The following is a 27,070-nucleotide window of genomic DNA, read 5'->3' on the forward strand; positions in this document are numbered from 1 at the left end:
TGCTGTAGAACATCATTATCAAAAACAGAACTATAAAAAAAACATGTAGACATATTACGTATAGCTAGGAACATTATGAACAAAAATATGTGGTTTTCACACAAATGGCAGAAGCGCTCCAGGTGATCAGTGTGTGGATGTGATGGATGCTGACAGCAGGACAGATACTGGGAAACCCTGACAGAGAGGGGGGTGTGGGGGAGAGAGGGTGAGGAGGAGGGAGACCAGTTAATATCTGAAACAGTCAGACCCCTGCCAGTCTGATAATCAATTTTCATCAGCGCTAACTAACCTTGACGTGGTGTGTGCTCATGGAAATATGGCTACGCTTTTTTCTGAGTGTGTGTGTGTGTGTGTGTGTGTGTGTGTGTGTGTGTGTGTGTGTGTGTAAGCATGTCTGCCTAACGATGCTGGACAGTGTGGACAGGTCTCTGTCAGCAGACTGACAGCTGTGACACACAGTGAGCTGTTTGGAGGACACCTGCTGTCACAGCCGCTCTGCACAGACCTTCATACGTTAACTGATTCACTGCCACACACTGATATGATGGAGGAGGAGGAGGAGGAGGAGGAGGAGGAGGAGGAGAGGAGGAGGAGGAGGAGGAGGAGGAGGAGGAGGAGGAGGAGGAGGAGGAGGAGGAGGAGGAGGAGGAGGAGGAGGCTTATGTGTGTTTTTTATTTATTTGGAAGCACTTTGTAACTCTGTTTGAAAAGGTAATATATATATATCAATATTTAACCAATCAGAGGGTTGTTGGCATATTTGTGTATAGTGTAGCAGACTCTAAAGACCTAATTATCCTAGATCGAAACGTTATAGTTCCCAAATTGGGATTTTTTGTTTTCACAACAGGCATTACACATGACTGAGAGATATAATAAAATATAATAATCAGTGGAGATGCTCAAATGTTGCTTGAACAGACATTGTCTCATTTAACAATGCCTCAATAAACTGTCGCCGAAATGTTTTGTTTATATTCAACTGAAGGTTTTGAGACAAGCTAAGGTGTTCACTGCATAAATTAATCTGTCGAATTCAAATAAACAGAAACTAAAACACATGCGGAGGACTGAGAGAGGATGTTAAATACGCAAACAATACACAACTTGAATATGAGAAACAATTAACTCAATGCTGTGAATCAAATAAAGTTTTCAACCGGTCCCAGAGATGAGTAGTAATCATACCAAAAATAACGATAATGACCACCATTTCTATATAATAACACTATTTAATGGAGCGTCTTGTAATAAATACTTTCTCTTCATTACCTTCATCAACACAACAGCTGCTGTAGGACGTTTTTACTTTGATCTAGAGCAGTGTTTCTCAAACTTTTTCATACCAAGGACCACTTAACCAATAAAAAAACACTCGCGGACCACCTAACTCCACAAATGTCCAAAAACACATCGGTTTTTACAAATTGCCTGAAAATGGTACAAACAAGTGGCCACATGTGTGACGAAGGTGTTTATCTGGGCTATATTATGCAATCGAAAGTGAAACTTAAGCTCGCTCCATTGCGGAGATATTCCCGCGAGAGTGCGAAAAACTTTAATTAATTAATTAATTTCAAATGTGAAATTTTACCGATATACTCACGGACCACTAGGGGGCGCTCACGGACCCCCAGTGGTCCGCGGACCACACTTTGAGAAGCACTGATTTAGGGTGACTTTACTTCTGAATATTACTGTTTAACTGCAGCTTAGCGATAGTGAATAATGACGTGTGTGTCCCCAGGACGGCTGTTAAATCTCTCTACTGTCAAACACTACCTGAGCTCTAAAGGCAATAACACGCCCAAAGTATAAAGTAAATGAAATACAACAAGTCTGGGAGTTTTTGGAAGACCTAAAATCTCTGGCAGCTGATTTCATAGATAACGCTTTTTGATGTACCTGACATGCACCTTTAAGTATCTATGTGACTAAAAAGAGGAAAAACAAAACTACCGAGATGCAAGAAAACTGCAAAGAGACCTATAACAACTGTGAAAAGCTTAAAACAACGACTAAGAAACACAAAGCGACTACAAAGAGACACAAAGAGACCACAAAGCGACTCAAAGAGACACAAAGAGACACAAAGCGACTCCAAAGAGACACAAAGCGACCACAAAACAAGGTCAAAAGGGACAAAAGTAAGTACAAAAAACCATACAAAACAAAAAGACGGCAACATAACAATAAGAGGCTTTACTAAATTAAATCAAGTCTGTGTCATTTTCCACTCAGGAAGTCCACTCTTAAACACTCCACGTCATCCCACACCTCTTATTATGTATCCAGCACGACTCTTAAATAGAACATTATAAAAGAGGGAATTAATTTTAAGTGTGAAGAAACCCAATTAATTCTCAGTGAGAGGGAGTTAATCAGTTTGCCATTCTCCGGTGTGGCACGCTTGTGTGTGTGTGTGTGTGTGTGTGTGTATGTGTGTGTGTGTGTGTGTGTGTGTGTGTGTGTGTGTGTGTGTGTGTGTGTGTGTGTGTGTGTGTGTGTGTGTGTGTGTGTGTGTGTGTGTGTGTATGTGTGTGTGTGTGTGTGTGTGTGTGTGTGTGTGTGTGCTGTGTGTTAATTCTACACACAGCATAGTGCTCCATATTAGGCTGTGTGTGCTAGCGTTGCCAATTTGTTTAAACAAGTTCGCCCTCTCTGATATTAACGTAGGTCATTAGGGTCATACTTGCCAACCTTGAGACCACAGAAATCGGGAGGATTTCAAAACCACCACAGGGGGGGGGGGAATAGTGGATCGCCGGAGCTGTATTAGATTAACATTAACATGCTTATTGTAGTTCTAAGTGCACTGCCTTGCGGCCTGTAGCACCTGTGCATATGTGTGGGCTGGAGGAAAGGAGTGAGCAGAGGGTCGAGTTGAGTCGATTCTGTTTTCTGTGACTATCTTCCTCACCCTCTGACTTTCAGTTGCGCGCTATTAAAGAGACGCGCTACCATGGAAACCAAACAATGGTGTAGCTGTATTAAAGTCCGAGTGGAAACAGTCCTGAGTAAATCTGATTTTGTCAGAAATGCGGGAGAAATATGAAACCGGGAGAGGGCAATGAAATTGGGAGTCTCCCGCAAAAATCGGGAGGGTTGGCAAGTATGATTAGGGTGCACAGCCAGCGTTCAGCGCTCGTTTGCTCATGCCTGGACCCTTACATGCAATCGGCCGATGAATATCTGCAGGACGCGGCTTTTTAGCCGCTGCAGAAATCAAAACAAAGCTAAATAAACGAGGAAAAGAGAGATCAGAGCGGTATGAATTTGTTATGGAGACAGCTGAAGGTGCAGCTTAGGGGCACAGTCAGTTGGGTGGAGTATAACATTTAAACAACAAAGACACACAAAAAACACAAAGGTAACAAACGACTGACTTTAAAAAGGGATCCACATATCATGTCAGACAAATAATAACAGGCGAGAGGGATGATTTTATTCCTAACAGGAAAAGTGCATTGAAGGCTGCGCGGGGCGTGTGTGTGTGTGTGTGTGTGTGTGTGTGTGTGTGTGTGTGTGTGTGTGTGTGCGTCAAACTCTTATTTCCTGACACTCACAACCTGAACAGGAACTTGTTACTCCTGAAGGTGATGGACTAGCTTACAATATCCGTCAAGCCCGCTGCGGTTTCAAGTTGAAAAGCTTTCAGGGTGAAACTATAAAAACATCACAATGAACCTGACAGCGAAACTCAAGCTGACAGGACGATGGTGTCTGCTTTGGGATACAGTGGGTCTACACTAGTACTGTAAGACATGGAGCTACAAACAGCGTCCTACTGTTACTGATCTGAAGCTGAAGTGAACAGAATATGGTGAACACTACCGGAAATGGTAGTAAATAGTAAATGGACCGCATTTATGTAGCGCTTGTTTCAGTCTTTACGACCCCTCAAAGCACTTCAAGTTGTATCCATTAACACACATTCACACAGAGGCAACCTTACAAATTGTCACCTGCTTCTCAGGAGTGATAAACAATCACACAGACACACTCGTCATCAACGGTCATGGGAGCAATACATTGATATTGTTCGAAGGCCAAACCAGATAAGCCAATGAGATGCTTCCATTGATTTATTGCAGAAATATTCTCTGTGGCACAAACACATATTTATGAAGATGATACGCTTTGTTCAACAGGATTATCTGCACATATTGAAACCACCTTTAAGATTTTGAAGCATACATCCATCCATCCATCCATCTTCACCCGCTTATCCGTGGTCGGGTCGCGGGGGTAGCAGTTCCAGCAGAGAGCCCCAAACTTTCTTTTCCCTGGCGACATCAACCAGCTCTGACTGGGGGATCCCAAGGCGCTCCCAGGCCAGCGAAGAGATATAATCCCTCCACCTGGTCCTAGGTCTACCCCTTGGTCTCTTCCCAGCTGGACGTGCCTGGAACACCTCCCTAGGGAGGCGCCCAGGTGGCATCCTAACTAGGTGCCCGAACCACCTCAACTGGCTCCTTTCGACGCGAAGGAGGAGCGGCTCAACTCCGAGTCCCTCCCTGATGACCGAACTTCTCACCTTATCCCTAAGGGAGACACCAGCCACCCTGCGGAGAAAACCCATCTCGGCCGCTTGTATCCGCGTTGAAGCATACATGCAATCGCCAAAAGTAGAATCTCCAGCAATGTGTACCTAAGGTACGACAAATCACTACACCGGATAATGGCCTGATTTTATTGGCCGGGCATTCGCGCAGATGTGAAGCGGTGGTGTGCATCTTGCCATGAATGTCAGCTGGTTAACCCGCCGGCCATCCCCAGAGCGCCTTTGCGCCCGTTACCATTGATTGAGGTGCCTTTTGAGAGAGTTGGTATGGACCTCATCGGGCCATTAGACCAGAGTGCACAGGGATATCGCTTTGTACTAGTCCGAGTGGATTATGCGACGCGATATCCCGAGCGTCGCGCAGTCACTGTTTCACATTATCTCCCGAGTCGGGATCCCGAAAGAGATCCTGACTGACCAGGGCACACAGTTTATGTCACGCACACTACGCGAGCTGTATGAACTACTGGGCATCCATTCAATACGGACTAGTGTTTACCATCCGCAGACCGACGGCCTGGTGGAACGGTTAAACAAAACACTAAAGAACATGGTTCGTAAGTTCGTTCACGAAGATAGTCGTAATTGGGATAAATGGCTAGATCTTCTGTTGTTTGCAGGTGCCCCAGTCCTCCACGGGATTTTCTCCCTTTGAGCTGTTATTTGGTAGGAAGCCCCGGGGTGTTTTGGACCTAGTTAAGGAAAACTGGGAGGAGGGTCCAAGCACCAGTAAAAATGAAATACAGTACGTTATGGACCTGCGAGCAAAACTCCACTCACTGGGGAAGATATCACGGGAGAATTTGCTCCAGGCCCAGGAACGTCAGCAGCGCCTGTACAACAGAGGGTCGAAACTGAGACAATTTTCACCGGGAGATAAAGTGCTTGTATTACTCCCATCCTCTAGCTCTAAACTACTCGCCAAGTGGCAAGGACCCTTCGTGGTCACACAACGAGTGGGGGACGTAGATTATGAGGTGGTGCGTTCTGCCAGGGGGGGAGCAACACAGATTTACCACCTTAACCTCCTGAAAGCATGGAGGGAGGTGGCGTCTGTTTCTCTGGCCACCACGGTGATTGAGAGAGATGAGTTGGGACCGGAGGTCATTAAAAGCAACAAATTAGCCCCGGTCTGTTGTGGCGACAATCTCTCACCGGGCCAGAGAGCAGACGTTGCTTCGTTGCAAAGGCAGTTTGCCGACGTGTTCTCTCCGCTGCCAGGGCGCACCTCTCTCATACAGCACCGCATAGAAACGCCCCCGGGCGGGGCCATTCGTAAGCGAAGAAAAATACTGTAACCCTTTTTCCATTTCTCTGTTCATAAATCTTTTTTAATGGCCATTTCTCTTCTTAAATGTAATTGTCTACACTACAGTGTGAAAGATCCGACCCCCACATGATTAATAATGACACATTGTATGAACTTATTGTATGCTCTGCAGTAGACTTAGCTTTCTATGGTAGTTACACTAAGTAATAAAGACACATTGGTATTGTTTATTTCATGTGCCAATAAAAAACAAATAGAAAGTCACATTTTATTTTGTTGAACCAACAGAACAAATCATATATTGAAGAAAAATAAAATGTCCCCTACACAACAACAGCTGCATAGCAAAGAGGATTCCATGTTTTATATATGGCTGCAAAAACAAATGTGTACCCGATATGACAGCAGAGCAGCGAAGCAAATAGTTGTTTTCTATCAGACGCTTACTGTGGCCTGCAGGGTTTAGTTTGATGCAACTGTCGCACTGCTGGAGCCATCTCAGCTGACCACACACACACACACACACACACACACACACACACACACACACACACACACACACACACACACACACACACACACACACACACACACACACACACACACACACACACACACACACACACACACACACACACACACACACACACACACACACACACACACACACACACACACACACACACACACACACACACACACACACACACACACACACACACACACGTTGGAGTTATTACAACTGACCCAAAACCCAATAACCTTATTTAGACTGGAAATATTATGCCGAGGAGAAATGAGGTCAGGAGAAGGGGGAGAATATGAAAACACGTAAAAGTTCAAAAGGACAAACAAGAGTTAAGGAGAGGACAACAAGAGTTGGACGATAAGAGGAAATTGAAGGTCACAGACAGAAAATATGTGTGTGTCTTGTATTCGCTGCTATGGTGATAAGCCAAGAGAAATGCATGAACTCAACAAGGGCATGGTTCTGTGTTTAAAGAACAAAACACACGCAGCAACAGGAAGAGTACTAATGTACGGTTTGATAAACACATCACTTGTATATTCTCCCAAACACTCAGGTGTCTCCCTCTTCCTCCCAAACAAAGCAGAGTTCAATCTCACTCAATTGTCCCTTCAGGCTCCCTTACGGCAAGATGGCGTTGATGAGTTTTTAATTTTTTTTTATTTATTCTACTCGTTTCACGCCTAAATTCAACAAATCATGAAATGAAAAATTATGGAATAATCTGCAGATACCCTGGCTCAAAATTAGACCTCACTTTTCTTTAGATGTCAGTTTTTTTATTATGAAAAATGCCTTTTAAAATGAACTACCTTTTTATTTAATATGAAAGTCAACTCGTATGGTCTTTTGCTTTTTACCTGCATTGTAGCGTTGCAGCTGTAACGCAGTAAATAGTCCGCTGCGGGTTAATAAAAGATTTCTGATACTGCGACAGACTATTTTTAGGCTATTGTTGAAATGCTGGATGTATCGCTGGTTGAAGAGGGTTGTTGAAAATGAACCGAACTTTAGATGAATACTATGGAAGAAGTCCCTGTGTATCTGATCCTGCTGTGCCAAAGATATCAGTCCCCGTGTAAAATGCTTTCATTAGTATTTATTTGATTTGACTTTATTTATTTTTATTTCCCAGTGTGTATTTATTTATATTATTTACTTAATTATTTCAATTTATACTGGATTTGCTTTATTTAATTATTAATTATACTTTGCTTTGTCATGTAACCATCTGTCATTTGAATGAAAACGACCTATGTCACGATATCTCTTGTCTTGATTTGTTCAAATGAAAATAAACAGTTTTAAAAATAAAAATAATTGCTGGATTCATTTAGAAATTATGAAATAACTGTTAACCATGAGGTGTCCTTGAGCATAGTCATTGATTAGCATAGATACAAACGTCAATGATCTCCCCACGATACATTTTTAGATATTGTTGCTGGTATCTAAAAGTTAAGAAACCGAGAAAGTGTATTAAAAAAGAAGGGATGACATGCAGAATGAATCCCAGATGAAAAGATAGCCCTTTTCCTTCAGTCTAACATATCAATCCATCATTCTGTTTCCACATGCTCCCCTAACCGCAGTCCAAACTGTATTTCATTCTTTCTGATGAAAAATTCTTCTTCAAAATGTAATCATGGGGTTTGTCTCCTTTCCAATTCAACTGCAGTGTTTCCCAAAAGACCGCATGGGGTTATCATGTTCATGTTCTGGTTGTTAGTGCTAGTATTACAACTGAGACCTTTTCATAGTGGGCAGGGACATCATAACTTAAAGGAACATCTTTTTTCATTCCTGGCAGACGGGAGGCCCAGTCGCAGGGCATCAAAAGTTCATTTTAACATTTTAAAGGTCCTCTATTATGCAAAATCCACTTTTTCATGTCTCTTCTACATCAACATGTGTCCCCTCTTCTTCATGTCTCTCCTACATCAACATGTGTCCCCTCTTCTTCATGTCTCTTCTTCATCAACGTGTGTCCCCTCTTCTCCATGTCTCTCCTACATCAACATGTGTCCCCTCTTCTTCATGTCTCTTCTACATCAGCATGTGTCCCCTCTTCTTCATGTCTCTTCTACATCAACATGTGTCCCCTCTTCTTCATGTCTCTTCTACATCAACATGTGTCCCCTCTTCTTCATGTCTCTTCTACATCAACATGTGTCCCCTCTTCTTCATGTCTCTTCTACATCAACATGTGTCCCCTCTTCTTCATGTCTCTTCTACATCAACATGTGTCCCCTCTTCTTCATGTCTCTTCTACATCAACATGTGTCCCCTCTTCTTCATGTCTCTTCTACATCAACATGTGTCCCCTCTTTCTTCATGTCTCTTCTACATCAGCATGTGTCCCCTCTTCTTCATGTCTCTTCTGCATCAACATGTGTCCCTTCTTCTTCATGTCTCTTCTACATCAACATGTGTCCCCTCTTCTTCATGTCTCTTCTACATCAACATGTGTCCCCTCTTCTTCATGTCTCTTCTACATCAACATGTGTCCCCTCTTCTTCGTGTCTCTTCTACATCAACATGTGTCCCCTCTTCTCCATGTCTCTTCTACATCAACATGTGTCCCCTCTTCTTCATGTCTCTTCTACATCAACATGTGTCCTCTCTTCTTCATGTCTCTTCTACATCAACATGTGTCCCCTCTTCTTCATGTCTCTTCTACATCAACATGTGTCCCCTCTTCTTCATGTCTCTTCTACATCAACATGTGTCCCCTCTTCTTCATGTCTCTTCTACATCAACATGTGTCCCCCTCTTCTTCATGTCTCTTCTACATCAACATGTGTCCCCTCTTCTTCATGTCTCTTCTACATCAACACGTGTCCCCTCTTCTTCATGTCTCTTCTACATCAACATGTGTCCCCTCTGTGGAAAGAGACTCTGAAAGTTTCAGGAACAAAGATTCTCTCTCTTTTTGATCCATTTCTATAAAAACCTGTCTGAAAATGAGCTGATCAGATTTTGGCCACTTTGTGATGTCATAACGATGTTTTGTCTTGTGTAACCATTAGCCAATCAGCAACCAAGGTAACCCCCCCCCCCCCCCCCCCTTATCAGCTGAATCTCCTCCTAGAGCTCCATTGAGTTATTTGTAACCAAATGTCTCTCAGAGGGGCGTGGGGAGGGGCTCCTTATTTTCATCTAAAGTAACAGACAGAGAATCAGCACTTTGGAAACAGGGCTGAAACAGAGGGGATTATGGGTAATGCTGCAATGATCTGTTTGGTGTTTCAGCCAATCAGAGACAGGTTCTGGATATATCTAAGACCTATAATATATTGATGAAAAACAGTATAATAGGGGACCTTTAAACTGGGCGAAACGTCACCCGGAAAATAGCCAATTCTGGGCGGCTCTGTTAATCTAAAAGTAGCGTCTCTATCTGTGCGTTTCTGACTCACTTCAACACAGCTGCTGCAGGAAGACGCACGGCTGAGAGACGGAAAACAAGATAGATAAAAGAGGGTGAGAAAGGCCCGATATAGACATCACAAGCTGTGCCGTCCACTCTGCACCGAGGTGAAAAAAGAGATACAAAGAGAGATGAGTTAGGAAGTGTGAGAGCGCATGAGAGCGGCAGATGGACCAATAGAAAAAGACAGAAATGGTTTATAAAAAGAGGCTAAATCTGGAGCTCTTTGTCGCTGCTGCACCACAGAGAGCTCCACCAGCGCTTGGATCATACATGTCTTTTTGGGTGAGCAGTAATATTACCTTGAAAGGCAGCAGTGATGACAATGTTAAAGTAGAGTCTGTCAGCTTTAATTCCGGGGTGTTGTCATCACACCCGGATGAACAGTGAGGAACTAAAGCCCTCTCTTAGTGCATGTTCTGCCGGGCTGCGGGTGCCAGAAGTGTTGGGACAGATTAAGATTAGGTTTACATTCCGAAAGTAGTCCCTTTCAGCATCAGGAGTCTGAATTTTAATATATACTGACAGGACTTTGCTAGTGTGAAGATAGCGTGTTAAATGACAGTCAGCTGGTAGCTATTGATAAATGGTAGCACATGTTTTCACTTATTTGTGAATGAACCTGCTTCCATGATGCCAAAAGATCAGAAATAGGTTAGTTGAACAGTCCTGTCTTATCAGAGCTAACATTTCTATTGGTTCTGCCGTGGTTTACATGCTTTAATGTTCAAAAAATGCTCTCATACTGTCTGCTTGAATACTTTAAATCACCCACGCTCCATTTAGGCACCTGTCTCTTTAACACGCTCTCCAAAAAGTCTGGTCTGATTATCTTGAGAAAATAAATTTGGCGCACCTTTGCAAAGGTTGATCAAAATCCGTGGGCAAGTGTTCGCACAAGGAACATTTCCAAACACTAAAACAAGGAGCACATCACTAAATCAATATATCGGCTTAGAGAAAATATTCAAAAAAACTACAACAATTAAAAAAACCTGTTGCTCAACTTTAGAATACAATTAAATACAATACAAATACAAATAAAGCAACAAATGTAAAGAAATATATTTATATAAACAAAATAAATGGAGCAAAACATCCACATTGTACTAAAAGATACTGTATAACAACAATTCATATGTAAAAATGTCTATATTACATTGTATACAGTGGTGTATTAACATAAACATCTACTGTAGTATTTTCCCTCTGTGAGCCCTGGATGATATTCTTGGTTGGCCAATGTTACCCAAAATACAGTTTGAAAATACAAACCGAAAGAATATGTAAACAAAGCAGTAAAACTGAATGAAATAAATAATCAATAAGTTCTACGCTGCTCAATGTTGGAGCATGTTATCCGGTATGTAGACGTCAAGGTATAAGTGAGTTAAGTGGAGACATTACTTATGGGATAAGAGGCCCACAGTGAAGGCCATAGGCGCGTTCATACCGGATTACTTTTCCCCGTACTTTTTCCGCTTAGTTCCGTTAGTACCCTTTATTTTGCGTTCACACCAAAAAGAGTACTTAGTGCAGGGAACTTTTACCCCCATATTTAGTGCCTGCTAGAGAGGTGGTACTCTCCTGGGGGAAACAAGTACCAATTTCTATTGGCTGGGCGGATTGCAAACCACGGCCCGTAAAACTCTGAAAAGTTTTGTGAAGCCGCCATTGTATTTGCTGGCATTAGCATTATTAGCATTAGCATTAGCCCCGCGCACCAACGCAGAGAGACTAACTTATGGCAACACAAAAAAAAACATGGGAGCGGTGGAGATGAGGAGGTGTCGGCGTTCTGGCAATTTACAGTATCTGGGAGTCCCAGCAGCTTCTATTGAAGTCTTCCCCAACTCCGGGGACATCCGGCCGGGGACTTCGGGTGGCACTATACGCCGTGAAGTTGTTTGCGGCCTGCCAGTAAACCCAAAGCAGAAGAAGACGAAGTGACGTCAGTGGCTCATTTGTGTAATCTTCCCTCAGGGAACTTCAAATCAAATCAAATCAGGTTTTATTTATATAGCACATTTTTAAAACGATTTTTGGTTAACAACTTATTCCGGTGTGAACGCGATCTGTACTTAGTGCCATGGGGGTACTAAGTGCCGGCACTAAGTACGGCAAAGTACTTGGTGTGAAAGCGGCTCATGTCTCATAGTATGTTTCCAAGAAGAGCTTTACTATGACCCGCTCAGGCCTTAAAGAAAGGCTCCATGTTTAACAGATCCGCATATTCCTCCAGATACAAAAAGAAGGATTTACTTTCTTAGAGGTAAACCAGAGTGAAGGGAGATCCTTTTCTTACAAATGATACTTGTTTGTCAGATTAGCTTTAGCTAGAGACATTAGAAAGTCCGCCAGAGGCAGTTTTGTCAACAAAGAAATTGCGATAACCTTAGTGCATTTAGCTAGCTAACTATAGCTAACATAATTTAGCGGCCAGACTGAATGAAATTAATAATTTATAAGCTCTACGCTGCAATGCAAGAAGAATGCTGCTTTTTTATTCAACATTTCCTGTTTACAGCTTTAGCCTCAATGTTGAAGTATGTTATCAAGTTAAACACGAGTAAGCTGGAAACATTATTGATGTGAAAATACAGGGAAGGCTATGTCACATAGTGTGTTTCCAAGAAGAGCTTCCTCTGTCCCAGTGGCTGCTCAGGCCTTAAAGAAAATACTTTGCTTATCAATTATGCATAGTGACCAGGAGACATTAAAAAGTCAGCCAGAGAAAGAGTTAACAGATCTAGCGTTAGCTTAATCAGCCAACGAGCTAGAGCTGATCAAATCTACTGCAAGTTACACATTTAACACTGGTGGGCTAGAAACAGGCAGGTGCCCTTTTCTGAACTCAAGGACTTACAACAAGTTTTGTGTGGGAAAATTGTCAACCCTTTTTTATTTTAGGTGCCGTTTGACATTGAAAGGATTTACAGCGATCCAAAGTTTTGGGGCTTATAGCAAACGGATTACAAAGCTGGTAAAACAAACAAGAAAGTAAGTTGTTACCTTGTTGTGAACACACTTTTAAACCTTAAATACTGCCAGGAGTTGATCCCTGCTGGGCTCAATACAGAAAGTAGATGATATCTTTAATATAAATACACATTTTTAAAGCTATATACCCGGAACATTAAGATGTAATGCTGGTGTGATGATTCTACTCTAGTGTGGGTCTTTTAGATTCATCCACATGCCCACACATTTGACCTGAAACACTGATGGCATGATGGCATTATGAGGAAAAGAGTCCTATCAAATCATTATATTTACTTACAATAATTCAAGTGAAAAGATCATTTGATAAGGCCTAAAAAGTCTATTGTGCTCACTTCAAACAGATTCACCTGCTTCATCCTGAGAGGAGTAGCATGTATTATGCAGTATTTTGTCTTTTTAAGGGTCACAGTCACTTGTATTACACAGCGAAGACAACGGGCATCATACAGGTATATCGCGAATATTCTTTTTTTTAACAGCATCTACTCTCTGAACAGCGGAGACTCTGAGTTGCTGGCTTGTAATTGTTGTTCGTGTTCTTGATGTTGTTTATGGTTAATTAATGAGCTGGTGGATCAAAGGGAGAATCCCTGATCCCACTGGAGGTTTCGACCCATATCTCTCCTCCAGAAGCTCCCTCTACTTATCAATACAACACGGCAGATATAAAAATACACCATGGGAAAACAAAACAAAAAAGATCTGCAGTAATTTGAACTGCACAGTTACAAGACTTCTAATAGAGTTGTTTGTTTAATGGATGCCAGTCTGCTGAATCTGGGTTAGGATGATCCAGCCTTTAAGCAACAGAAGACTCAGTTTACAGCACTAATGTAACAAGGCCCCAATTTCAAGAGCAAGAACTTGCCTTTTAAATGTAAACAAGAGGTGCTTCCTAATGACTCACATGATGCCTCTTCACAGGTTTGATAGGATTATTTTACAACAGCAAATGCCTTTTAGAAACCCTATTAGTGCATGTCTTCCAGATTGTTTTATTGTTGAAACATTAAAGCAATGCAACAGAGCCAAATGGACCAATAACATACCAGTATAGTTTGCTCATTGATGTTATCTCATAAAGCGATTCTGTTGGATCGTTGCCGTAATTGTCTATAGAATGTGTTTGTACTACAGTAACAGGTATCTAAATCTCTATCTATGTCCAACCTTCGAATAGAAAAAGTACATAATAACACCTTTGAAGTCATAGTTCCTACAGTACTTGTGAACTCGAGTCAAAGTGGTCATTATTTGCACTATGTTAATGAAAAACCATCAACTAAAAAGGTGGACGAAAGTGTAATTGCCTGAATTTATTAAAAAAATTAAACACATTATTACTTTGTATAACCTTGTGACGAAGATAACTTCGTCACTGTGGACTAACGGCTTCGGGCCTTGTATATTGCACATGTATTTTATTTTGAAAAGAGTTCCCCCTCCCGTTCTTTCTGTTACTCCTGATTATGTTCACCTGGTGCCCTGTGTTGTCTCCTCCCCCCCACCTGTGTCTAATTGCTCCCCCCCACCTGTGTCTAATTGCTCCCCCCTCACCTGTGTCTAATTGCTGATTAGTGGGTGTGTATTTAGGCTCTGTGTTTCCTGTTTGGTGAAGGCTGGTAGTGTGGGTGAGATCCTTGTGGCTGGTGACTGTGTTCACCTAGGCAGCAATATTGAGGCTGTGTATCCTGTACCACAGCGATGAATAAATGCCCACACCGGGTTATATTTGAATTCTCTGCCTCCTTGCTTGGTCGGGCCGCTCAACGGTCAGCCTCACAAACCTGTTAATTTATGTCAAAAGGTTATTAGGTAGCTGGTAACAGTTAACAATTTAAACAATTATGAAGTGCCTGAGGAGAGTTTACCTTTATCTCTGTTTCATAGATTTACAGAGCTGAAAATCCTTCTCTAGGATTCCCTCTGTCATTATCTCCAGCTTCACTTCGGCTGCTCTTGTTATTTTAGAAAGATATTCTAACAGCTGAAAGACAGTGACAATATATCTATGACACCCTTAATTGTCCATATACGGCTTTGTTGAGTACTCCATTCTGATTGGTCAATTTGGACATTCCACAGGTTGTTTATTTTTCGCTAAACAACAGCCCGCTGCTAAGGAGAACAGACTGTTGCTAAGTAGAACAGACTGTTGCTAAGGAGAAAAGATTGTTGCTAAGTAGACCAGACCGTTGCTAAGGAGAACAGACTGTTGCGAAGGAGAACAGCAAGTTGCTAAGGAGAACAGACCGTTGCTAAGTAGAACAGACTGTTGCTAAGGAGAACAGACCATTTCAAGAGAGAAGACTGTTGCTAAGGAGAAAAGACCGTTGCTAAAGAGAACAGACCGTTGCTAAAGAGAACAGACTATTGCTAAGGAGAACAGCAAGTTGCTAAGGAGAACAGACCGTTGCTAAGTAGAACAGACTGTTGCTAAGGAGAACAGACCATTTCTAAAGAGAAAAGACTGTTGCTAAGGAGAACAGACCATTGCTAAAGAGAGCAGACCATTGCTAAGGAGAACAGACCGTTACTAAGAGAGCAGACCGTTGCTAAGGAGAACAGACTGTTGCTAAGGAGAACAGACCATTGCTAAGGAGAAAATACCATTGCTAAGGAGAACAGACTGTTGCTAAGGAAAACAGACCATTGCTAAAGAGAATAGAGCGTTGCTGAAGAGAACAGACTATTGCTAAAGAGAGCAGACCGTTGCTAAGGAGAACAGCCCATTGCTAAGGAGGATTAAGGGACTACGTGCATTCATATCAGTCCGCAGAAAGAAGTCCGGTCAATTTAAAGTCAGCTGTGGTCAACAAACATTAGTTTTCTCCATCAGAAAATAATGTGGAATACTTTTTAAACGGGGATAACAAAGGGCACACAATAATAATAACTACCAAATGACAAATCCATGCTGTTATCATTTTTAGTTTCATAATTGAATTTACATTTAATTAAAAACGGTCACATGCTGGTGAGTGTGTGATCTTCAGGTTCAGTGAGGTGTTTCTGTGCTGTATCTTCAGCAGCTTGAATGCATTGTTCAGGCGATGTTACATCACTTCCTGCCCACCTCCTTCACTGGAGCCACAGATCAGTGTCACGCATTTCTGCAGAAACCTCGGTGGACATGTAAACTGGATTATGTAATTTGTTTTTATTACTCACAGAGAATGAAGAGCAACACGCAATAAAGCTGAAGATCAAAATGCTTACGCCTTCATCCCCTCGAGTTGTCTTTCTTCCCTCTTTGTTTTTATCCCCATCAGCCTTTCACTCATTAACACTTTTTATGATTTCATTGTCTCTCCTTTCATTTTTCAGGCCTTTTGGGACACATTTCAACTGGCCTCTTACTGTGACAGCTTTTAAAACCCACTTAGACCAGACAACCAGGAAGATTAAAGTGGACCTATTATGCTATATTGGAAAAATATATTGTAGGGCCATACCTATACAAAACATGTCTGTGAAGTTTTTTGCTTAAGATACCAAACAGATCCCCCATTGTAGTCATGCCTCATTCTGCTCAAACCCCTCTTTTGCAGCCCTGTTAGAGAAACGCGGATTTTGGGTCGTTAGCTTAAAAAAAAGAGGAGGCGGAGCTAATTCCTGATCAGAATTCTACCGGCGATAAAGTTAAATTCTGCTGTGATAAAAACGCCATCCTGTTCTAAACCACATCAAGGATTATTTATGAAACAGTATGGAGCTCAAATGCTTTATCACAAGGTGAGTTCTTTTTTTATTTCCTGCTTTTTAAACACATGTGCTCTCCAGTACAGGTTAGCTCTGAGTGTTAGCGAGGCTTGCTAATGTAATCAAAGACCAGATTATGTCTAAAACACGTCAGGCATTGTTTCTGATAGTAACTTTCTGTGGGTCCACCATCCGAAATTACGTCATATCGGCAGTAAATCTGTATCCGCTCGTTGTACCCCCGTTTTTAAAAGAGTTGGGTGCGGAGTAAAAGAGAAAGGGTTTTATTTGCTGACGCTGTGTGAGTTCCCTGACACACCGGGGACACATATTTATGTATAAAAGACATAAAAAAGTGCATTTTGCATGATAGGTCCCCTTTAAGTTGAGAATACCCACTCATCCAGACACTCGCACATCTGGTGAATCTGGTGAAGTGCACCGTACATAAGCCAGACATTACACAGGGTGAGAATACTAATACAAAATAAGGGAAACTGATTAACTAAAAACTCAGATCATGACACGCTTAACGAAAAGCCAAAGTCACGGCTAGTGTCAAAGGGATTACTGACTGTTCATTTAGATCTATTTTCCAAAAACTATTTACTGCCCTGTGCACAGCAGAAAACATGACCAGAAGAGGAGGAAAAGAGCATCGAGCACCTTGGGATTGTTCTCAAATATAAACAAAGTCAAAGTCAATAAGTTGCATTAGCATCATCGTATTGAAGCTGAACTAGGTCACAGTGTTTCCCAGGTTAATTATGGCTGAGCCCTGTCCAATATCTATTTGTGTCTGGCAGGCCTTTATGTGTCCAACGAGACTCGATGTGACATTTTCAAAAATCAATAACTTGGTGAGTCGGATATTTGTCTCAGAAGCGAGGCAGCTGACAGCTGCTCATGTAAATCTGTGAATCTTCACATCTGGACCGTCAGTGGTGCTGCTGACACTGAAGGCTTGCAGACATATGCAGAATATTAAGGCAACTGCCAGATGGGTGGAAAAATGAGTGGTGGACAAGTATAACCACATGCTGTCTCTCCTGTTGCAAGACATATCTGTTCTGTTTTTATAAGGTTCCTTAGGGAGGGAAATGACCCAGAAGAAGTGGCAGCCATGATGAAAGCTGCTCAAGTTCTCTAAATAATAGGAAAGTAGCTTCAATGCTTCCTTTGTTATCTCATTTAGCAGAGGATATACTGGACCGTGCTTTACCAAAGGAAAGGAGATCATTCCGTCCCACATTTCCATGCTGATACATTACATTACATTACATGTCATTTGTTAGACGCTTTTATCCAAAGCGTCTTACATACATTCAATACTGTGGACAATCCCCACAGGAGCAATTTGGGGTGAAGTGTCTCAGGGACACAACGACATGCTGACTGCAGTGGGACTCAAACTTGCTACCCCGTGATTCGAAGTCCAGCATACTCCCCACTGAGCCACAGCCACCCTGATGCAATATTTAAAGTGGAACAACATTTGTCCGTTCACAAAAAAAAACGATCATGACCGACAAACCAAGATCCTTTAAGTGCTTATTTAGCATTTTTATTCAAATGACACATCTTGCTAAAAGTGCTTAAATGCTTATGACTGTTGAAAAATCATCAAATAAAGTCAGCATTTCACAGTTTTTACTAAGTTAGATGGTGTTTCTTGAGCTTTGTTTCTTAATTAAACATGTTTGAATGTCCATATGCACAGTGAGAGACGCTTAGGCCAAACAAGTTATGGAAAAGTGGTTAGAAAAACAGAAAGGACCTCGTTTTTGGGGCAATTCCGCCTTAAAACGGTTCCCTCTTCTATGAGGTTTAGCCGAGCCATTTTACAATATTTCGGCCATAAAACTTGTTACATATCAGGGATGAGAAAATCCTTCGTCCTGCATCACAGGCAGATTTAATTCATCAGACAGTGACTCGACAACTGTGAGAACCCAATGGAGAATGACAAAGAAAATGGAAAAATGAATAAGTAAGCCCCATTCAAAATGCAGCACACATACATGCGCATACATAAGTGAAAACAAATTAAACTTAAACTAAATTAAGAAGAAAGGGGGGAACTACGAATGTATGTGTTTTTTTTTTTTCTCGTTTTTTTCTTCTGTCTTTATATACATGTATTGTGTATATGTGTATGTGTATATGTGGGTATACATATGTGAGTATATGGGTACGTGTATTATTGTTATTATTCTTTATTTCCTTATCTATTAATTTTCTTTTAATATTATCTTTTACATTACTTTATTTTTACCTATATATGTATCTATTTATTTACTTACTTTACTAGCTAGGACCGGGAGGGGAGGGGGGGAAAGGGAAAAATATTGACTGTATAAATGTAAACTCATTGTGCCTGACTCAATACAAAAAAATTAAAACAAATAAGTGAAAACAAAGTTTGGCACACTGGGGGAATTATTTCTTATTAATGTTAAACCTACTTTCTCATTGGACGGTTCCCACGAGACACCTCCTATTGTCCGTCCGTCATGCAGAACTTCCAGTTATAAAAGGTCTTCATCATGCACTGCAACCACAGTAAAACCTGCTCTGAGAACATCTCTAGTTGCTGATAAGAGGTTTGAATCAGTGCAGCTGCAGAAAGTACAATTCTCTGCTCAATGTTCCCTTCACGGCCCTCAACAGACCAAAACACCTTCTTTCTTTCAATGTGTTTTGTGCTAATTGAGGTATTTCTCAAGCTCCAGGTGGCTCACTGACATCAATAAATCGTTACCACAGACAAATAAAATGACTGCAAACAAACAACATTGTTTTCCTCGACATCATTTCTTGCATTGTGGATCAGAGGCTGAGGGTTTAAGTACTCAATTGCATTGTTCATACATAACACAAAGAGATGCAAGGAGTGAAATGCAGATGGGAAATATATCCTTTTCAGTAATCAGGCCGAAGAAAACATTGAAAACTTTCTAGGCGTTCCACTAGCTGTTTTCCCCTGCTTCAAATCTGTATGCAAACACATCATCTAACTTTAAGCAATAAAGTGAGTTAAAACATTTCCCAATATGATGATATGTTCATTTAAATGCTGTGAGTGCACTTAAAAACTGCCAAATATTCACAACCCTCAAGAACTGTGACTTTTACTTTTTTCAAAACGAATACACAACAAAGCATTTCAAAAAAAGGCATCACTCACCTCTATGAGTTTGCGCTCGTAGCTGGCGGCCAGCTCCTCGATGTCCTCCATGGATTTATTCTGCGGGACGGGGGCCTGCTCTTCACTCGACTGCAACACACACAGAGCTGCAGACACACAAAGACAAAAGAGACAGCCCGTTTACTCAGACGTAGATACTGTGACAAGTTGATAGCACACACAGCGGGGAACAACTCTTCTGACAACCAATTATAAACGCTGCGTTTCTGCCAATTATGCTTTCCTCTGTAGCGCGATGTGTCACCGCTGTTTGAGGCTTTTGTTCCAGCTGCGAGGAAAACAATGCACAGGTAGCCGCAGATCTATATAATAAACACATTACCAGCCGAGGCAAGAGCCAGGGATTTCCATTTTATTTAATTATTGTCACACATTCAAGAGTGAGTCACGCACGAAGAAGAAGAAAAACTCTCGCAGTCAGAACGACACCTGTGTGCACACAAATACAAACACTATTCCTTTTATTAGAAAACTATTTTGTCAAAATGATACACTCCCCTATTCGTTGCTTATTGTTTCTTTCCACTACTGCAGGGCAAAGCTCCACTTCTGAGGCCGTAAACATGAACTAATCAGGTTCCCACACAAGTCGGAGTTATCTGTCTTTGTGGTGCTTGGGAAACTGTTTTTTTCACCTCAGCGAAAAGCAAATGAACGCTCTCTTCCAGCGTGCTGCAACACCTAGAGCAGGGATGGGCTACTTGGATGGTGGTGGGGGCCACATAATGTATGCATGCCCGGCGCCGTGGGAGGGCCAGGGAGGGCCAGTGCCTCCCATTTGACATTCCTGCCCTCCCCCAATAAACACGTTTTTTTATAATTTATAACAATTAAAAAATATATATATTTTATTTTTTTAATTATAAATAAACTGTGAACTTTTATGCTACGATGTCAGATGTCAGAACAAAAAAAAAAAATCGCAGGCGCCATGCTACGTCAAATAAATGCATGTGTCTGTTGTGATTTGTGATTCGTCCCCATATAGACCAATCACAGCGTCACACTCTGCCGCCTATTCTGGATTTGTTTATTGTGCATTCTGTAGACTCCCATTTCTGTTTGCATTACAAAATGGACATCAGAAATTGGCTCCAAAGGTCTAAGGATTTATTAAAACGAAATAGCGATGAAAGAACTGCAGCCGATGCAGCTGCTGGCGACCCTGCACCTGCCGTTGCAGCAGCACGCCTTAATGTCACAAGCTTGACCTTGGCAAACCCCGGGGCTGAGTTAGCGATGATCTTGGGGTTAATAAACCCAAGCAGGTGAAGCTGGATCGTTATCCAGGGAGATTGTTTTCAGGAAAGAAGCGCACTTTTGCCGCTGCATGGTACACAACAGACCACGGCTTGAAGAGTTGTTAAAAGCAGACGCAGCCTTTTGTTTCCCCTGTAGACACTTTAAAGTCAATACGTCTTCATCTGATGCGGCTTTTACTGTCAAAGGTTTTTGCGACTGGAAACACGCATTACAGACTGATAAAGGACTGCTAAGGCATGCCGCATCAAAAGAACACATTTCATGTGAGAGTTTGTGGAGAGAGAGAGAGAGATACGCGAGGAAACAAATAAGGAAATGAGTACTTTGGTGCAGATCAGCTGCACGGAGCCGTTATTACGTGTCAGCTGTCGTTGATATTAAAGCTGTTTTAGCTGTCAACCAACTCCCTCTCAGAGGTGACTCGATTCACTCCACAGCATGTCCGAGTGCAGTGCATAGGAGAATAAACCATGCCCAAGGCGGGCTAAACAGCTCAACGTCTCCGTCTCTACTATTTCTCTCCGAGTGCAGCGATGAGGAAGCTGCCATCTTTAACCAGTGTGCCTTGCTCGTGATTTACCAGTGTCTGTGCTGCCACGCACACAATGTTTCAAAGTGGTTGCTACGTTGACCTTTATTTGTGTACTGTATGTTTGCGATAAGTGTGCGTCTTTACGCAATGCTGTTGGCCTTGCTGTTTGATATATATTGTGCCGCAGGCCCGCAGCAGGTGACGGTTTTGTGTGCCCTCCCATGAAAATCATATGCCCTCCCTTTAGATTTGTTCTGGCGCCGGGTCTGAATGTATGTACTGGCCACCAGGGGGCCGCAGATTCACTTGGAACACACACACACACACACACACACACACACACACACACACACACACACACACACACACATTCCATGTATTGTATGTAATTATTAACAAATTAAGTCTGACATCTTCATTGACATTTTACAATCTTTCAGGGAACATCCTCTAAGCTCACTAAACAAATATCAGTTCACAGAAATGCAGTGGCGAACCGTGTCTATCACAACTGGACCTTCTGGAGACACACACACCCCCCGCCGCCGCCCCCCCTCCGCGGCATTATAATGTCCGTATTTTCACTGAATTGTCGTCTTGAAAACGGTACTCACAACAATGCCGCAACAACGTCACCTGTTGCACTTTCCATTTCCACGTTAAAAACAATAAAACGGCATGAATTGCTTCGTCGCATTCATAGATCCTCTGCCTCGAGCCAGTTAACTAGCGGGCCTTCTAGAATACCCTGGAACCGAGGGGAACTCTGGAAGAACACGCCCATTGGCTACAAATCAATGTATGATTGGTTGATCAAACTGTCAGTCCAAACGTACGCTCTCATTCAGTGCAACGGCCAGGGCATTCGATCAAGGATGTAGAATACCTTGTTGAAGGATATTCTACCCAGAGACCCAGAACAAGATCTGATTGGTTGCTTTCTTTTCTAACACAAAACCACTGAAATGCGTAGTGCATGGTCCGAGAAGGACAAGTAAATCAACGTAACACTGTAATATTACAGATCAACAACACAGATACCATTCTCATTTATTCATTTTATTACATTTTTTTTACATTTTATTTATATAATTAAATCGATTTTTTGTTTGTTTCATCTGAGTGTTCCAGGGTATTCTCTGAATACCTTGAAGGCCCTGACGGTTCGCCACTGCAGAAATGTTATTTTTAAAGTGGCATGTTTGTATTGAACAGGTTATTAAACAGTGGAATAAAACTATTTTATACTATTGGAAAGCACGGAAAATGTGTGTTAAACATTAAGATGACATAAACATGAAGTCATGAACCCTAACCCAGACATTAGTTGTCTAACTTGAGCCTAAGACACTTGTAGCCTGTCTCTGCTGACGCCCAATAAGGGGAGTGTCCACACAGACACCTGTCAACCCGCACTCTGCTGTTCCTCAGCGTCGCTCCCCCTCCCTCCCGCTGAAATTCTGAATGAAGAGCGTATAGTAATCATAGATAACACTGCAGGGTCCGTGACAGTTTGTTTTCATCTGATTTCAAATAAACAAAGTCTTGGTTTTTAGAATATTAAACTTGTTTCGCCCAGGCATGACAACAGCCGGTGTTTCTTGTGAGTGTTTCCCGGGAAACAAACACAATACACACAAACGCGTCACCGATTATTTTTGCGGTATTTGGCTGCCGAACGAACGGTATTTTTAAAATGAATTACGTTGTTTATAAATTAATCTGAGGGCCGCCATTTGCCCATCCCTGACCTGGACAAACACACTGAGGCTAGAGACAGGAAGCGAGAGGAGAAGTAAAGTAGAGACAGAAATCCAGCGTGACCAAAGGCTGCACAGAGCTCAGATAAAAGTGTGACGATGGCAACTCAGGGAAGAGTTTTGGAATACAGCTGGACCCTGATTAAATAAAAGTGAAACCCAAGCAACTGTGAGAAAGTCTAGACGGAGCGAGCAGGTATCGATAGAGGAGGCTCAGTGTAGCTCCAAACAGACGGGACAGCAGGGCGAAAGCTGCTGAGAAGGAATCAATAGCAGGTACAGGTAGAGAAATAAGAGCACTGTGGGATCAAGTCAGCCAATGGACTGAGGAAACACACACACACACAGACACACGCACACACACACACACACACAGACAAAATGCACTCTTCAGTATATATGCATTCTCAGATTGATAGATTTGCTTCCTGGAGAGACTTTGTGGACGTTCATAGCATGTGAATTCACTTTGAAATACACCCGAAATAAATAACATACCCAAATAAGTTCAGTTCTATGATCGTATGAGATGAGGAAAAAGCTGAATATCTTCACATTCAGCTTTTTTATTTGACTGATTGAAGAAAAATGCTACACAAATGTCCGTATGAATACAAAATCCAGACAAGATTTTGATCAGAAACTTAAAGGTTGCAGACACAAAAGCTTCACACACATATAGAAGATTGCTCACACACACACACACACACACACACACACACACACACACACACACACACACACACACACACACACACACACACACACACACACACACACACACACACACACACACACACACACACACACACACACACACACACACACACACACACACACACACACACACACACACACACACACACACACACACACACACACACACACACACACACACACACACACACACACACACACACACACACACACACACGATGTACTTTGCAGTGAGATATGACTCCACACAGGTAGGTCTCTTTAGGTAAGTCTCTAGGAAATAAATGAAGGTACATACTGTATGTAATTTGCTCTACTAATTCCTCACGTGGGTGAAAGCCTTCATAAAAAGACAAGTTGTTGTTTTTGCGCTCAGAAGACTTAAAACACCAAAGAGTTAACGGAACAATAGAGAAGATATTTACTGACCTTGTCAGAAAAGAAGGCTTACTTAGTCCGTTTGATTGTTATTATATTAAGAAAATCATAATATTGACAAAGATTTGAATTAAAAGTCCATAAAAACAACACTCGTAATCTACTCTAAATGTATTCAAATCGCTTGCTTTACACAACTTTCCTGCTGTTATTGTGTTCACAGTTCATGAGTTGTTATGTGTTGTTATTATTATGCACTGAATATTATATGAAATAACCATTAAATGTGTCACTTAGTCATGGGTCATCAGTTTAGTCGATGATAGAAAAGGGTTCCCTTAAGGGAAATCGATGGGATCACATACGTGTGTGTGTGTGTGTGTGTGTGTGTGTGTGTGTGTGTGTGTGTGTGTGTGTGTGTGTGTGTGTGTGTGTGTGTGTGTGTGTGTGTGTGTGTGTGTGTGTGTGTGTGTGTGTGTGTGTGTGTGTGTGTGTGTGTGTGAGTCACTGTCCCATTCCTCAGTCTGTGTCCCCCTGGTTTTCACCTGAGTGTGTGTTTTCTCCAGAGACACCTCTCTGATGATCAGTGTGTGAGATAATGAGCCACTTTAGTGGGGAAGTCCACTGAGACTCACACACACACACACACACACACACACACACACACACACACACACACACACACACACTCTCACACACACACACACCATATATTCCCACACGGAGGGGAATTTCCTAGAAATTGGCCTAAATGTTCAAATGTTTCCATCCCGAAAACATTACAGCTACAGATGTATTCTTCCTTTACAATCTGATAAACGTTCTACCCTCGTCTCATGTTAATATCATGGATAAACGTGGTTCATTTGTTATTTCTAACAATGTTTTATACAACAAATTATCTATTAAGGTTTTTTGAATTAGGCAATAAAAGTCTGCTTGATCTGTTTACGGAATCAAAACAAAAAAAAAGCGTTCAATCCAATGATTCATCAGGTAAACTGAGACAACACTTTCATTAAATCAACTTTGAATTCTCCCATAAATTGTGATTTCTTCTACAGTTGGGATAAAAGTGATGATTTTGAGTTTATTATCCCTTTCTTTCCTGGAGAGAAAACAGTATTGACGGCAGTAAGAAGGTTTTTCTTGAAAGGCTGAACGCCAACTCATATGGATTGCCAAAGCCTACGCCTGGAACAGAAAAATATCAAATATTGGCGTGATGTTTTACGCTTAACCATTTCAATGAGCAAAATGGAGTTTGTTGACATTTAAAATGTTAGTTTTACTCAAGATGTAGAAATAGATGAAACACTCTTAATTACAGGAGGGACATTAACAGTGTTGGGGACAGTGAGGGTGAGACATAAGTGTTAAATTACATTAAATAAGTACACACACAAGGTAGCTTAGATAGGTAGCTGTACTTTAAGAATGAAGTGGAACAAGCAGCATGTAAACAAGGCATTGCACGTGTCAGAAATCAAATGAACATTTATGCATAATAACTATACAAAAATAACAAAACAGTAAATGATAAAGTATTTAAGTATCAGCCAGTAGTAAATAGTAAACGTAGTTATTGCAGGGAGATATTTTAAAAGTGTTGTTCTGTAGTAAGTGCTGCTAAAATTATAATTATAATATAGTACATTTACTCGAGTGCTGTACTTAAGAACAGTACAACCTCACCGTGGCCGTAAAGACCGTGAGAAGACGGTCCAGAATGTGCACCACAGAAGGGACATTTACAAGGGGACAGTGAGGGTGGGACATAAAAGGTATTAAATAAAGAAGCAAGCACACGTTTACAGTCCCAATATGTTTTAAATGAACAAAATGTGCTTTTTCTTGTAACGAACAAACAGCTAAAACATCAACAAGGGACTCTGCCAGTTAATCAGGTCTTTGTCCAATCATCCTACGCTTCTCCTTCCTCCTTTCCTTTCTTCCAACACTGATAATGATCTAAAGTCCACACAGCTGATCCTCCTCAGACCACAGGAGACCCTCACAGGACGGATACAGACTCAAGTTGAGTGAAATGGGTTTAAAGAGGCACAAAAGCAACAATGTTCATCAATACTGGAAATACCAATGAACAAATCGTTACTGTTTGAGAGAGAGAGCTCTATCACAGCTGGTAATTGGGACTTCCTATCAATCCTCCACAGTTCTGTTGTTGCTACTTGCAGTCGGGATGCAGACTGATATCGGCATGTCAGCGCTATTGGAAGATAAGGGATTTCAAATTAAATATCGGACAGAAGTGAAAATGTCCTCCAATTATAAATGGGTGGTAAAACACTGGTAATCCAAGGGTTTTAAAGTAGGACGGATGTTTCTGTTTTGTTTGGAAAGTGATTGGGCGCTTTCACACCGCAGTACTTTTCCCACAAAGGTTCATGAGAACTTAGTTCATGAGAACTCTTTAGTTCTCATGAACTAAGTACAGATTGCGTTCACACCGGAATAAGTCCCTGAGGGAGGATTAGGCAAATGAAGCCGCTGACGTCACTTCTTCTTCTTCTGCTTTGGGTTTACTGGCAGGCCGCATACCACTTCACGGCGTATACTGCCGCCCAAAGTCCCCGGCAGGAAGTCCCCGGAGTTGGGGACTGGCTTCAGTAGAAGCTGCTGGGACTCCCAGCAGCTTCTACTGAAGCCTTCCGAGTAAATCGCCAGAACGCTGACACCTCCTCATCTCC

At 41.8% G+C, this 27,070-nt stretch overlaps 1 protein-coding gene across 1 annotated transcript in view; it reads right to left on the reverse strand.

The window, feature by feature from the left end:
• snx29 (sorting nexin 29) overlaps positions 1-27,070 on the reverse strand; it is a 200,233-nt gene that overhangs the window by 74,491 nt on the left and 98,672 nt on the right. The window contains 1 exon segment of the mRNA XM_034200403.1: positions 19,689-19,795. Coding sequence (XP_034056294.1) covers positions 19,689-19,795 — 107 coding nt within the window.

This window comes from Gymnodraco acuticeps, unplaced genomic scaffold (assembly GCF_902827175.1).
Source record: "Gymnodraco acuticeps unplaced genomic scaffold, fGymAcu1.1, whole genome shotgun sequence".
NCBI lineage: Eukaryota > Metazoa > Chordata > Actinopteri > Perciformes > Bathydraconidae > Gymnodraco > Gymnodraco acuticeps.